We start from the raw sequence: 13,807 nt of genomic DNA on the forward strand, positions 1-13,807 counted from the left end.
CTTTTAGCAAAGAATCTCAGCCAAAATCTGTTCCAACTAGTAATGAATCTTCAGAAAATCTATCTTAAGATTTGGGCAAAAAAGGTAAATTTAGCTTTAAGGTATTCTAGTTATTTTGGGTAAGAGCTGCTGGGGAAAGAGCAGCAGAAAAGGAAGGTATTTTGGCAAGAAAAAGATGGTTAGTTTAGCTGGTTTTGGTTTTAGCCAAATGTGAAAAAAAAAAAAAAAAGTAATGCTCAGGCGGCTGGGTCAACTGTTACATCTGTTCTGAAAAAGCTATCCCAGCTGTTAGGAAAAGTTGTGACAACTATCATGAGACAACTGTCATAAGACAGCTGTTGCTTTGGGAAGAAACAAAAGAGATCAGCATGGTGATTTCAGAGTGTTGAAGAGGTCATTCAACATTTACTCTATGGATTTGGCTGAAAATGGTAAGATCTCTTTCAATGGTATCTTGCTATTTTGGGTATAGCATCTGGTAGTTGGGATTTCAACATTAAATGGCTGATGATATCACTCCCAGCCAAGTATTAAGTGCTGAATACACTGCTGGGGTTTTACTGAAAATGTTTCCCATTTTGGGTGTTTTTTTTTTTTGATGCAATGTTCCATTACAACACATTTCTAGCAAGTAATAGAAGGATTAGTTGAAAGTTAATGAAGCTTTAGAGATTTAGTTAAGGCTTCATTGTCTTGTGACATAATCTTGGTAAGTAAGAAGAGTATTTAAAGCTCTGCTCTGGTAGCTGGCAAAGAAATATATGGTCAAATTGTGGCAAACAACAGCTGGGTATGAGAGATATCATGAATATTTTGGAGATAAGAGATAGCCAATCAAATTAGGCCATGTGTTTGAGTTAGATTTTAGTTGAAAGCAATAATAAGATTTATGTAGAATAATATAATGAAGTTTCCAAATCTGTATAGCAACAGCTGGTGATTGAATGAAAAGTTATTTTCCCAGCAGTTAGATGGCTGGGGATATTGAGTATTTGTCACATGATGAACATTAAGTTTTAGGAAAAGAGCAATGGGGAATATTATCATCTAAAGTACTATGTGATAAGAGATGTTTACCATATGTTACCCGCTACACACGGACTCGTCAGAGTTTAGGGAGTTGAAGAAGACACACCAAGCAACATGTTTCTTTTATCAACTTTAAACCGCTGGAGCTTTACTGAACATATCTCTTGGCCCTCCAAACCACGACTCCCAAAGTTTCCCCAAACAGACTTATGAGCTTGGATCATAAACCAAAGATGAGATGACGTACCTCGGGTTTTGTTGTCATTTTGTGTGAATATGGACTCTTGTTGAAGAAGCCAATTTTCATGAGTGTAAGAGAGGTGATATAGGTCGTGAGTTTTGATTCATTGTGTGAGCCCAATCCATATGTTGATGTTGATGTTGATGATGCTGCGGGGTTATGATTCCAATTGATGAGCTTATTTTGGGCTTTAAAGAGATTTACCCAAAAAATCAATAATATGTTGATGTGGCATGGGTTGCCAATGAAGTAATGCCACGTGGGCCGAAAAAAGAGTCCTCAACACTCTCAAAAAAAAAGTTAGGGTGTTATATTTATTTATTAGTAAGTTAGAATGTTACATTAAGTTAGAGGAGTCCAAATCTTCTATCACATGCTTTCTACTCCACTATATACTCCACAAATAAAAACATGCCACAAGTCCATCTACTTTATTAAATGCTAAATTTATGCATTCTATTATTTCAATTTTCTAAAATAAATAAATAAATAACCCATCATATTTAAGTAATTGAAACAATAGAAGGTATAAATTTAGCATTTAATAAAGTAGATATACATGTGACATGTTTTTATTTGTGGAGTATATAGTGAAGCAAGAAGAGTGGGATAGAAGATTTCACTACAAAAAACTAGACCTATAGTGGCATTTGTGAAACGCCACTACAGGTCCAAAAAACGCCACTATAGGCCCATTCTGGCTATAGCGGTGTGGGGGGCAAAAAGATCCTGATGGGAACGTGGGCCTTTTGGGCCGTGTTAAGGAAGGCCGACCTGATCCTGGGTTTAGAAATTGTTAGTACTATGGGTCGACCCATAAGCCGAGGATCCGAGGATCCAGCCGAGGGTGACCTTATCCTCGGATGAACATTGAAGAACTCGGAATTTCATAGTAAAGATTAGGGGATGACATGGTTAAGGCCAATGGTTAAAAGGGGGGAACCCTAGAACGCCCCAGAAGTACCGATGTTGAAGAAATGTCAAAGATAAAGGCTGCTACCTCCACATTAAAGACCCTGCACCTACCACCTTGGCCGCATTTATGGGGAAGTGACACCTGAACAGTAGAAGAGAAACTTCTGGTTACTATTCAAAGGCACTGAGAAGGGAAATATCTAGGCTAAGGGGGAGGTGGGGCAACACGTGTACAAAGTGTTCAAAAGAGGAGTATTTAAGAAGAAACCTGGAATAGAAAATGGAGGACTTTTTGTAACCTAAAAAGAAAGAAAAGACTAAGAAAGGGATATAATATAAGAACAGCTCTCGGCTTACGTCCGAGGAGGCCAATTTACAATATTCCTTATTGTTTCCAAGTATTCGCAATCCTTAGTTTGTCATTTAATCCCCACATATTTCTAACCTGGGTTTCAAGCCCACACTCTACAAATTCATATTGTTTAAGGCTCATTGGGCCTGGGCCCGTAACTGTTCTTGGGGCCAGGTGCACTTGTGCACTTACAATTGGCGCCGTCTGTGGGAAATCTAGTCTAGAAGAGGTAGGGATATTATGGCAGGCTTAGGCTCTCACCATGCAGAGTCACAAGGATCACAACCGGAAGATCATTTCCAACGTCTTGAACATCGTAGGGATCGTGAGGGAAGCGTCCATACAGAATACCCAGGGGCTAGCCATACTCATGGAGGGGGTAGCACTACCCATGATGAGGGTTCTAAATCCATGCAGAGGGAAATCAATCGTTTGAAGGGGAAGTTACGCCGCGCGAAGCGTAAGGTTTCCCCGTCCTCGTCTAGTTCTTCCTCAGAGAAGGATAGGGGAGTTGGGTACAGTTCAAGGTCATGTTCCCCCACCAGCGCAACATCCTCCGATGAGGAGGACGACCGGCCAACCCGCAGACGTAAGAAGCTTCGTTCTAGGGGCTTAGGCAACGATACCATTAGTAAGGCGTTGCACCAACTCTCTAAATCTCCGTTTTCACGGAGGATTGAGAGGGGGAGGCTTCCCAGGAGGTTCACCCAGCCCACCTTTAACATCTATAATGGCCGGACTGATCCGGTGGAGCATGTGAGTCACTTCAACCAAAGGATGGCAGTGCACTCTCACAACGAGACTTTGATGTGTAAAGTCTTCCCCTCCAGCTTGGGACTTGTGGCTATGAGATGGTTTAACGGTCTCAAATCGGGATCTGTAGGGTCATTTGGGGAGCTAACTAGGGCATTTGCTTCGCGGTTCATTACGTGTAGCAGAGTCCCTCGGCCATTGGACTCGTTGCTATCCATGGTCATGAAGGAAGGGGAGACACTGAAAGCATACTCCGACAGATACTGGGAGATGTTTAATGAAATAGACGGCGACTTTGATGAGGTGGCGCTTAATACCTTTAAGGTGGGCCTCCCTACTGATCACGACCTGAGAAAGTCTTTGACGAAAAAGCCCGTCCGCAGTGTACGCCGTCTTATGGATCGTATTGATGAATATAAGAGGGTAGAGGAAGACCAGCAGCAGGGGAAAGGAAAGGAGAAGGTTATCCCGCAGGAGAGAAGGGATTTCAGGTCGGACAGATATCACAATAAGCCGAGGAGGGATTACTTCGGACAATCCGGCTCGGCAGCACCCCAGGCTGTAAATACTGTGTTCCGAGAACCAGTGCATCAGTTATTAGAAAAGGTTCGTAAGGAGCCCTTCTTCAAATGGCCCGGCAAGATGGCAGGGGACCCTGCGAGAAGAAATCAAAACCTTTGGTCGGTATCATCGGGATGTGGGTCACACTGCCGAGAACTGTCGGACCCTGTGGAACCATCTAGAGCAGCTCGTCGGTGAGGGAAAGTTAAAGCAGCACTTGTGTCAGCCCACTGGGCAGGTCAGTCAAGTTGTTTCAAACAACCAGAGGAACAGTTCATCTCGGCCATCATTGGGAATAATTAATGTTATCTTTGCTGCACCTGGTAGGACCGGCTCAGGTCCCACTAGGGTGATGGCGGTTTCCCATCCGCAGGCCGAGGATGTAGGTAGCAGGCCGAAGAGATTAAAGTGTACTTTACCTGTCTTGGGTTTCTCCGAGGAGGATAAAGTAGGGACTATCCAGCCCCATGACGATGCTCTTGTGGTTACCCTCAGGATAGGGAACTATGATGTGAGGAGGGTGATGATAGATCAGGGCAGCGGTGCAGATATCATGTACCCTGATCTATTTAAAGGGCTAAGATTGGAGTTGGAAGATTTAACCCCTTACGACTCCCCACTTATAAGCTTCGAAGGAAGGGCTATTGTGCCGAAGGGACAGATCCGTTTACCCGTTCAATCCGGCACAGAAACGGTTGAGGTAGATTTCATTGTGGTTGACGCGTACTCTCCATATACAGCCATCCTCGCCAGGCCATGGTTGCACGCCTTGGGAGCTGTCTCCTCTACCTTACATGTTAAGGTGAAATTCCCCTCGGGGGAGCATGTTGAGGAAATCCTCGGCAGCCAGGTAGTGGCTAGGCAATGCATATCGGCTGCGGTGCTTCGTCAGTCAGAAATTGAGTCATCAACCTTGCCCATCCAGGAGTCATAGCAATTAACAGCTCCGGAGGCACCTGGAGCGATGACAGGAGACGAGGCTATTTGTGAGGAGTTAGAGAAGTTTGTAATAACAGATGATCCAGAGAGGTTTTTCCAAGTTGGCATACTTTTGCCACACCAAGAGAAGATGGAGTTGTTGAAATTTCTGAAAGATAATTTAGATGTTTTTGCGTGAGACCCCTATGAGGCTCCAGGCGTAGATCCGAACTTTATTTGTCATCGTTTAAACATCAATCCTGCCATTGTTCCGAGGAGGCAGCCACCTCGGCGATCTTCCCGAGAACATTCTGAAGCTGTGAAGGAAGAAGTTCTTAAACTCAAAAGGGCGGGGGCTATCAAAGAGGTTTTCTACCCTGAATGGTTGGCTCATACTGTTGTTGTTAAGAAGAAGAACGGCAAGTGGAGAGTATGTGTGGACTTTACTGATCTGAACAAGGCCTGTCCTAAAGATTCGTTCCCAATGCCACGGATTGATCAACTGGTAGATGCTACTGTTGGACATCCTCGGATGAGTTTCTTGGACGCCTTCCAGGGTTACCACCAAATTCCCTTGGCGTTAGAGGATCAGGAGAAGACTGCTTTCATTACTCCAACCGGGAACTATCATTATAAGGTCATGCCATTTGGATTAAAAAATGCTGGGGCTACTTATCAAAGAATGATGACCCGAATGTTTGAACAGCAACTGGGGAAAACCATCGAAGTGTACGTGGATGATATGGTGGTGAAGAGTAAGACAGTACCTTCACACATGACAGATCTGGCCGACACCTTCCAGATGCTAAGGAAGTATAAATTGCGCCTTAACGCCTCCAAGTGTTCTTTTGGCGTGGGATCTGGGAAGTTCTTGGGATTTATGATTACTCATAGGGGCATAGAGGTAAACCCAGTGCAAGTTAAGGCTATTCAGAATTTGCAGCCGCCTAGGAACCCAAAAGAGATTCAGAAAATGACTGGAATGATTGCTGCGTTGAATAGATTTATTTCTCGGTCAGCTGACCGGTGTCGTCCTTTCTTTCAGTTGTTGCACAAGTGGAAAGGGTTTCAATGGACCGAGGACTGCGAATTAGCTTTCCAACAGCTTAAGCAATATCTTTCTCGGCCACCTATTTTATCTCGCCCTGAGGTGGACGAGGTTTTATTCGCTTATCTGGCCGTGGCTATTCACGCGGTGAGCTTAGTCCTTATAAGGAATGAAAGCGGAGTACAGAGACCGATCTACTACGTTAGTAAGTCCTTGAATGAGGCCGAGGTGCGCTATCTGCCCTTGGAAAAAGCACTTCTGGCTGTAGTCCACGCCACGCGCAAACTTCCTCATTATTTCCAATCTCATACTGTGGTTGTTTTGACCCAGTTGCCTCTTAAGGCTGTGTTGCGTAGTGCTGATTACTCTGGCAGGGTGGCAAAATGGGGAACCATTTTGGGAGCCTTTGATGTTAAATACAGGCCTCGCACATCGGTAAAGGGACAGGTCCTCGCTGATTTGGTGGCAGAGTTTACTGAACCATTGTTAGAAGAAACTTCAAAAGAAGCACACATGGGTGAAAAATCAGTTGGTGTGATCACAGACGTATCGCCCTCGGTTTGGAGAGTTTATGTGGATGGGGCTGCTAATCAAAAAGGGTCTGGTGTTGGACTTGTTCTAATGTCCCCTGAAGGAATTGTCTTCGAAAAATCTTTGAGATTGGCCTTCTCGGCTACTAATAACGAGGCCGAGTATGAAGCAGTCCTGGTAGGCATGCAAATGGTACATAAGATGGGTGGCAAGGAAATCCACGTGTTCTCGGACTCTCAGTTAGTGGTCGGCCAGGTCATGGGAACCATGGAGGCTAGAGACCCCAGAATGCAGGAGTATTTGGCCCAGGTCAAACGCCAGCAGGCTGAATTTGACTCCTTTGCCTTAGCTCACGTTTCTAGGAGTGGAAACACTCATGCAGATTCCTTGGCTACGTTGGCAACATCCTCGGCTCAAGGTTTACCAAGGGTTATCCTCGTTCAGGATTTGGTAGAACCTTCTCTTGTAATTGCTAACGCACCTCGCATCCATCTAATAAGGCCTGGTCCTAGTTGGATGGATTCGATCATATCTTTTCTTAAAAATGACATTCTTCCCGAAGCCAAGGCTGAAGCAGAAAAGGTACGTCGAAAGGCGCCGCGTTTCTGGTTGTCCGAGGACCACAAGCTATACAAACGATCATTTTCAGGACCGTACTTGTTGTGTGTACACCCTGAATCAACAGAAGCATTATTGGAGGAATTGCATGAGGGAATTTGTGGGAGCCACACTGGGGGAAGGTCCTTAGCCCATAGAGCCCTGACTCAGGGTTATTGGTGGCCCAATATGCAGAGGGAAGCTCAGGACTATGCCAGAAAATGTGATCAATGTCAGAGGTTCGCCCCTAATATCCACCAACCTGGAGGGGTTCTTAACCCTCTCTCCAGCCCTTGGCCTTTCGCACAATGGGGCTTGGACATTGTAGGGCCATTTTCGAGAGCTGCTGGCAACAAAAGATGGCTACTCGTGGGAACAGACTACTTCACTAAATGGGTTGAAGCTGAGCCCTTAGCCAATATACGAGATGTTGATTCCAAGAAATTTATATGGAAAAATATTGTCACTAGATTCGGAATACCGCACACACTCATCTCTGATAATGGTGTCTAGTTCGATAGTAGGGCTTTTAGGAAGTATTGTGGTGACATGGGTATCATAAACAGATATTCCACCCCAGTTTACCCTCAAGGAAATGGACAAGCCGAGGCAGTTAACAAGGTCATAGTTAACGGGCTCAAGAAGAGGTTGGACGATGCGAAAGGCAGATGGGTAGAAGAGCTCCCTCATGTCCTGTGGACGTATCGGACCACACCGCGCAGGTCCACTGGAGAAACGCCATTCTCTATGACGTATGGTGCCGAGGCGGTGATACCATTGGAATCTGGTTTTCCTACTCTAAAGACAAGTTCTTTTAGCCCAGAGAATAACAAGGGACTTCTAGAGAAAGATCTTGATTTACTTGAGGAACGACGTGAGGCAGCTATGGTCCAAATGGCTTATTATCAGCAGAAGCTAAAACGAGGATATGATGCCCATGTGAAGCTAAGACCACTTGCACCTGGTGATCTTGTATTAAGGAAAGTTGTAGGCACTTCTAAGAACCCAGCTTGGGGTAAGCTGGGACCTAACTGGGAAGGCCCCTATCGCATTGTTTCAGTAGCAGGCATAGGGTCATATAGGCTAGCTGATCTAGACGAACGAATTGTTCCACGTCCATGGAATGTAAATAATCTTAGAAGGTATTATTATTAATGAAATGAGCTTTTGTCAGTTTGTATTTCAAAGTTATGAGTAGCTCTGACGCTCGCAATTATCAATTTTAAGAATCAAACAGAAACTTGGTTAAGTGCAGTCCTCGGACCACAAGCCTTGTGGAAATTGATGTCTTGTCATCTGTTAAACAGAACCTTAGTTATGTCGGGTCTTCGGACCTCCTACTTTGGGAAAATTAACATTTGAAGTTACAATTTTAAGAATCAAACAGAAACTTGGTTAAGTGCAGTCCTCGGACCACAAACCTTGTGGAAATTGATGTCTTGTCATTTGTTAAACAGAACCTTAGTTATGTCGGGTCCTCGGACCTCCTACTTTGGGAAAATTAACATTTGAAGTTATTGTTCTAAAGAATCAAACAGAAACTTGGTTAAGTGCAGTCCTCGGACCACAAACCTTGTGGAAATTGATGTCTTGTCATCTGTTAAACAGAACCTTAGTTATGTCGGGTCTTCGGACCTCCTACTTTGGGAAAATTAACATTTGAAGTTACAATTTTAAGAATCAAATAGAAACTTGGTTAAGTGCAGTCCTCGGACCACAAACCTTGTGGAAATTGATGTCTTGTCATTTGTTAAACAGAACCTTAGTTATGCCGGGTCCTCGGACCTCCTACTTTGGGAAAATTAACATTTGAAGTTATTGTTCTAAAGAATCAAATAGAAACTTGGTTAAGTGCAGTCCTCGGACCACAAACCTTGTGGAAATTGATGTCTTGTCATTTGTTAAACAGAACCTTAGTTATGTCGGGTCTTCGGACCTCCTACTTTGGGAAAATTAACATTTGAAGTTACAATTTTAAGAATCAAATAGAAAATTGGTTAAGTGCAGTCCTCGGACCACAAACCTTGTGGAAATTGATGTCTTGTCATTTGTTAAACAGAACCTTAGTTATGCCGGGTCCTCGGACCTCCTACTTTGGGAAAATTAACATTTGAAGTTATTGTTCTAAAGAATCAAACAGAAACTTGGTTAAGTGCAGTCCTCGGACCACAAACCTTGTGAAAATTGATGTCTTATCATTTGTTAAACAGAACCTTAGTTATGCCGGGTCCTCGGACCTCCTACTTTGGGAAAATTAACATTTACAGTTACAATTTTTAAGAATTAAACGAAAGATTGCTTAATATTTATCTTCGGACTACGACTTTGATTAAAGTTAACTTCTGATTGTGTCTGGATGTTAATACGTTACTGTTTATTAACTCGGATCGTAAAGTTAACTTCTGATTGTGTAAGGAATGGTCCTCGGATCTTACATCTTACTAGAAACAGAGCTACGCATTACAAGGGTTTAATCGTTATATGAGGCCCTCTCTTCTTCTTACGAGGCCCTCTCTTCTTCTTAATCGAGGCATTGTTCAAATGAATTAACCATGTCACCTTGTATTAAATCTTTAATAATATACGCATGATTATGTGGAAGTTATGATTGTGCAATCCTTGGAGTTAGATTTTTATACTCTGAGAAACTTTTGATATGACTTAATGGGAAACTTTTGTAATAAGTACAAAAAGAATAAAGTAAAAACAGATACAATCCAAGTGAAAAGTAAACGAAATCGTTCTTCATTAATCAGTTGAGTATGCATTACAATATATAATTCAAAAACAAAAACAAAACAAAAAATGGAAAAAGAGAAGCCCTAAGCTAAGTCCTAAGCTGTTGGAGGAGGATCTTGCTGAGAGGTACTAGTGCCCTTGGTCTTTCTCAACTCCAGCTCAAAAGGAGTCATAACCTGCTTTCCTTTATCCGCTGTCTTTGTTGGAAGGACGTTGGGTTCCACTGTCTGGTTCAAGTCCTTCTCTGCATCCACTCCTCCTTCCTTTTCTTTATTGGAACCAGAAGGTTCTGTAGGATCAGGAATTTGCTGTGGGACCACCGGAGGTAGAGCAGGAGGAGTTGTCTCGGGGATAGGAGTAGCAGCAGGAGCCTCTTCAATCTCCTGTATTTCTAGGGGAAGCCAAACATTCTCGGACTTCCTCAAATCCAAAGATTGGGGAACTCCTGCTACGTTTAAAGCTTCCCCCCATACTTTTTGACAGTATTCACGGCATAAAGCCGCGAACTCCTCTGTCAGCTGCTCCTCTGTGGCTGCTACCCCTTCATCGAAACTTGCCTGCTTGGCAGCTTGAAGAGAGAGTTGGAAGGAGCTGGCTTCTTCCTTCATCAGAGCCAGTTGCTTCTTCAGATCCGAGCACTCCCTTTGAGCTTGGGAGAGTTCTTCATCTCTTTCATGAAGGAGCTTGCGCTGTCCTTCTATCTGGGTCTTCATGGTCTTCAAGTTTGACTCGACCCCATTTTTCTCTCTCCTCAGATCAGCCACCTCCGAGGTCAACTTCTCATTCGCAGCAAGGGCTGTGCCCAAGGACTTCTCAGTTTCCATCCTGATTTCGAGCTCAGTCCTGGCTATTTTCCGAGTGTCTTCAATAAACTTCTCAGCTACGAAGACCTCCTGAATAGCCTGTAGTAAAGTATGATGGAGTTAGGAATAATAAGAAACAAACTTACCTATAAATATTATTAAAAGTGGAATCTCCCTAAAAAAGGAGAAAAACTTACCAACGCTAAGTCTCTTTTTAGTGAGAGGAATAGTTGTGGCTGGCCCATCTTTTCCAAGGTCTCCATGTCCTTGGGCAGCAGAAGAGGGCGTTCCAAGACCTCGGCCAGGTGGTGGGCGTGGCCTTGTTGAACCGCCCTTATACTGGACTGGCAGGAGATGGGTGCGCCGTCCAGCCTTAGATCGGGGGACCAGGTGGTCGGTGCTCGGCGCACTTCAGCCTCGTCCCTGAATTCCCCGATTTCAACCGAACGGGCTCTACCCTTGCCCTTGTCCAGCTTCTGCTGCTGGGCCGGTGGGAGTTGTTGGCGTGGTTTCTTGGGGTCTTTATTAATCGTCCCCTCATTATCCCCCTTCCTCTTCTTCTTGAGATCCTCGGCTGGCAGTTTTGGCTCAGCTGGAGGAGGAGGAGGAGGTAAGGTTGGGGGAACTTGGGACGTCCCCGTTTTCTTTTTCTCTGCAACCTTAGCAGCCCTATTGGTGAGGAGACCCTCCATTCTTCCCATGTCTTCTTCTAATTCGTCTTCGGGAAGGGCAACCACAAACCCTGCAATTCCAGAGGCCTCGGTGGCTTCTTCCTCCTCGTCGGAAAGTACCACAAACTGGTTCCCGCGAGGTCTCTCGGTGTCTTCGAGATGGAATTGGTCTATCTCGTCGTCAAGTGTGTGTGAAGAAGAAACCTGCTCTTCTGGAACGACAGTTGCTTATGAGTGCACGGCGAGGAGGACTGCTGCTATCGGCCGGTTGTACAAAATGGTGTTAGGAGCGTCCGGGAGGTCACGGTCGTCCAAAAAGTGGGGCCGAGCTACGTTTATCCTCTTTCGTCTTCGGTCGCCCGCAATTATGGCGTTCTCTATCTCCTGGAAGTCTTTGGAAAGGGGGGTGTACCCAAGAATAAGGTGAGCAGCCCGGAGTTGTAGGTCTTCACTAACGAACACCTCGGAGCGAAGTACCCGGTTTAGATCTGCGATGTTACAGTGACTCAGACGAGGACGCACGTATTGCTTATCTGCAAAAAAGACGTCAAAACAAACAAACTCGGTCAGATTTACATAGATGTTTAACAAATTTAAGTAAGTACGAATACGCATTTCTGTGTGTGTGTTAGGAGAAGTTGTGTTGTGGGGAGATTAATCCTACGGCGTCGCACCTGGATCCCCCCACTCAACTGGGCAGTGGAAGCCGTCGTGCCAGTTCCCAGACACGATCAAGTAGTCGTCCTTCATGCCTTTGTTTGATTTGGGCAGACAGGAGATTAGCCTAACGGTGCTGGACCGAGATTTAATGTAATAACCTACTTTAGAAAGTTTATGGGACTCATATAGGAACACGACATCGTGCCATGTGAGGTTTAAACCCATCTGCTCGTTTAGAGCATCTACACTACCTAGAACTCTAAAAACGTTTAGGAGGCATTGATCGGGACACAACCGGTGGTTGCGAAGGTACTCCCTAGTTACAGGTTTCATTGGAAGGGTCATCCCACCCTCTAGAAAGGCTATCATAGGAATGATAACCTCTCCCTCTTTCCTAGAACCGGCCACGGCTGTTGCCGGGCAATATTCTAACCCTACGTCGCTGGGAATACGGTATTTGGCTCTAAAGCCTTCCATCCCAGCGGCGGTATCAACTAGACACTTGAATTTTCCCATTACAGAGGAACGATAGACTAAACTCTAGAAGGGATAGTGTTTGTAGTGATAGCCGAGGACAAATATCAGGGAGAAAAAGGTTAAGAATAGGAGCAAGAACTTACAAGGTTGAAGGAGCTCAAATTTCCACGGTTTTCTGCAAGTAAGGAATGATGGCTGATGTCTTGATGGGATTACCCCCAGAGGAATTAAATGAAGGCGCAGGTTCCCGAAGCGTCACGACGTGCGAAAAGGCGGCCTCGAAATTATATTTGTCCCGCCTAAAATTTCGTGGAGTAATGAGGGCCGTTGGATGCCCATCTCACCGTTGAACGTGAGGGACAAAATGTAACTGGCAGTATTAAATACGCGCGTTGTTCAAAATAAAACCGCCAAATGGCATCTTCTGGGACGCGAAACGATTTCCACACGTGCCATTACTCACAAAATGATTGGAGTAGGTTCTCGTCGGATCAAAACCCTATTTTTCTCCTCGGACGTTGAAAATTAGAGTTTTGAGGGGCTATTGTGGGGGGCAAAAAGATCCTGATGGGAACGTGGGCCTTTTGGGCCGTGTTAAGGAAGGCCGACCTGATCCTGGGTTTAGAAATTGTTAGTACTATGGGTCGACCCATAAGCCGAGGATTCGAGGATCCAGCCGAGGGTGACCTTATCCTCGGATGAACATTGAAGAACTCGGAATTTCATAGTAAAGATTAGGGGATGACATGGTTAAGGCCAATGGTTAAAAGGGGGGAACCCTAGAACGCCCCAGAAGTACCGATGTTAAAGAAATGTCAAAGATAAAGGCTGCTACCTCCACATTAAAGACCCTGCACCTACCACCCTGGCCGCATTTATGGGGAAGTGACACCTGAACAGTAGAAGAGAAACTTCTGGTTACTATTCAAAGGCACTGAGAAGGGAAATATCTAGGCTAAGGGGGAGGTGGGGCAACACGTGTACAAAGTGTTCAAAAGAGGAGTATTTAAGAAGAAACCTGGAATAGAAAATGGAGGACTTTTTGTAACCTAAAAAGAAAGAAAAGACTAAGAAAGGGATATAATATAAGAACAGCTCTCGGCTTACGTCCGAGGAGGCCAATTTACAATATTCCTTATTGTTTCCAAGTATTCGCAATCCTTAGTTTGTCATTTAATCCCCACATATTTCTAACCTGGGTTTCAAGCCCACACTCTACAAATTCATATTGTTTAAGGCTCATTAGGCCTGGGCCCGTAACTGTTCTTGGGGCCAGGTGCACTTGTGCACTTACAAGCGGCATTTGCTATAATGGCGTTTGTAAACGCCATTATTGTACCGCAATTATAGACCTATAGTGGCGCCACTATAAACTCACCCTATTATTGAGGTAAAAAAGTAATCTTAGTGTTAAGTTCAAATTTGAACCAATAACAATTAACCACTTATGATTTGTTGTGAAAATACTGTAAAAATATTGTGGACGTAGCATCTCTCACCACTTATAATATG

General features: G+C 44.4%; 1 protein-coding gene across 1 annotated transcript; it reads right to left on the reverse strand.

The window, feature by feature from the left end:
• Positions 1-236: 236 nt before the first annotated feature.
• LOC142625309 (uncharacterized) lies at positions 237-11,045 on the reverse strand. Its single transcript, XM_075798987.1, has 3 exons — positions 10,685-11,045; positions 10,092-10,586; positions 237-341 (listed from the first exon to the last, which is right to left on the reverse strand). The coding sequence occupies exons 1-3, from the start codon at positions 10,748-10,750 to the stop codon at positions 237-239; spliced, it is 666 nt and encodes a 221-aa protein (XP_075655102.1). The 5' UTR covers positions 10,751-11,045.
• Positions 11,046-13,807: the final 2,762 nt, after the last annotated feature.

This window comes from Castanea sativa, chromosome 2, assembly GCF_040712315.1.
Source record: "Castanea sativa cultivar Marrone di Chiusa Pesio chromosome 2, ASM4071231v1".
Lineage (NCBI taxonomy): Eukaryota > Viridiplantae > Streptophyta > Magnoliopsida > Fagales > Fagaceae > Castanea > Castanea sativa.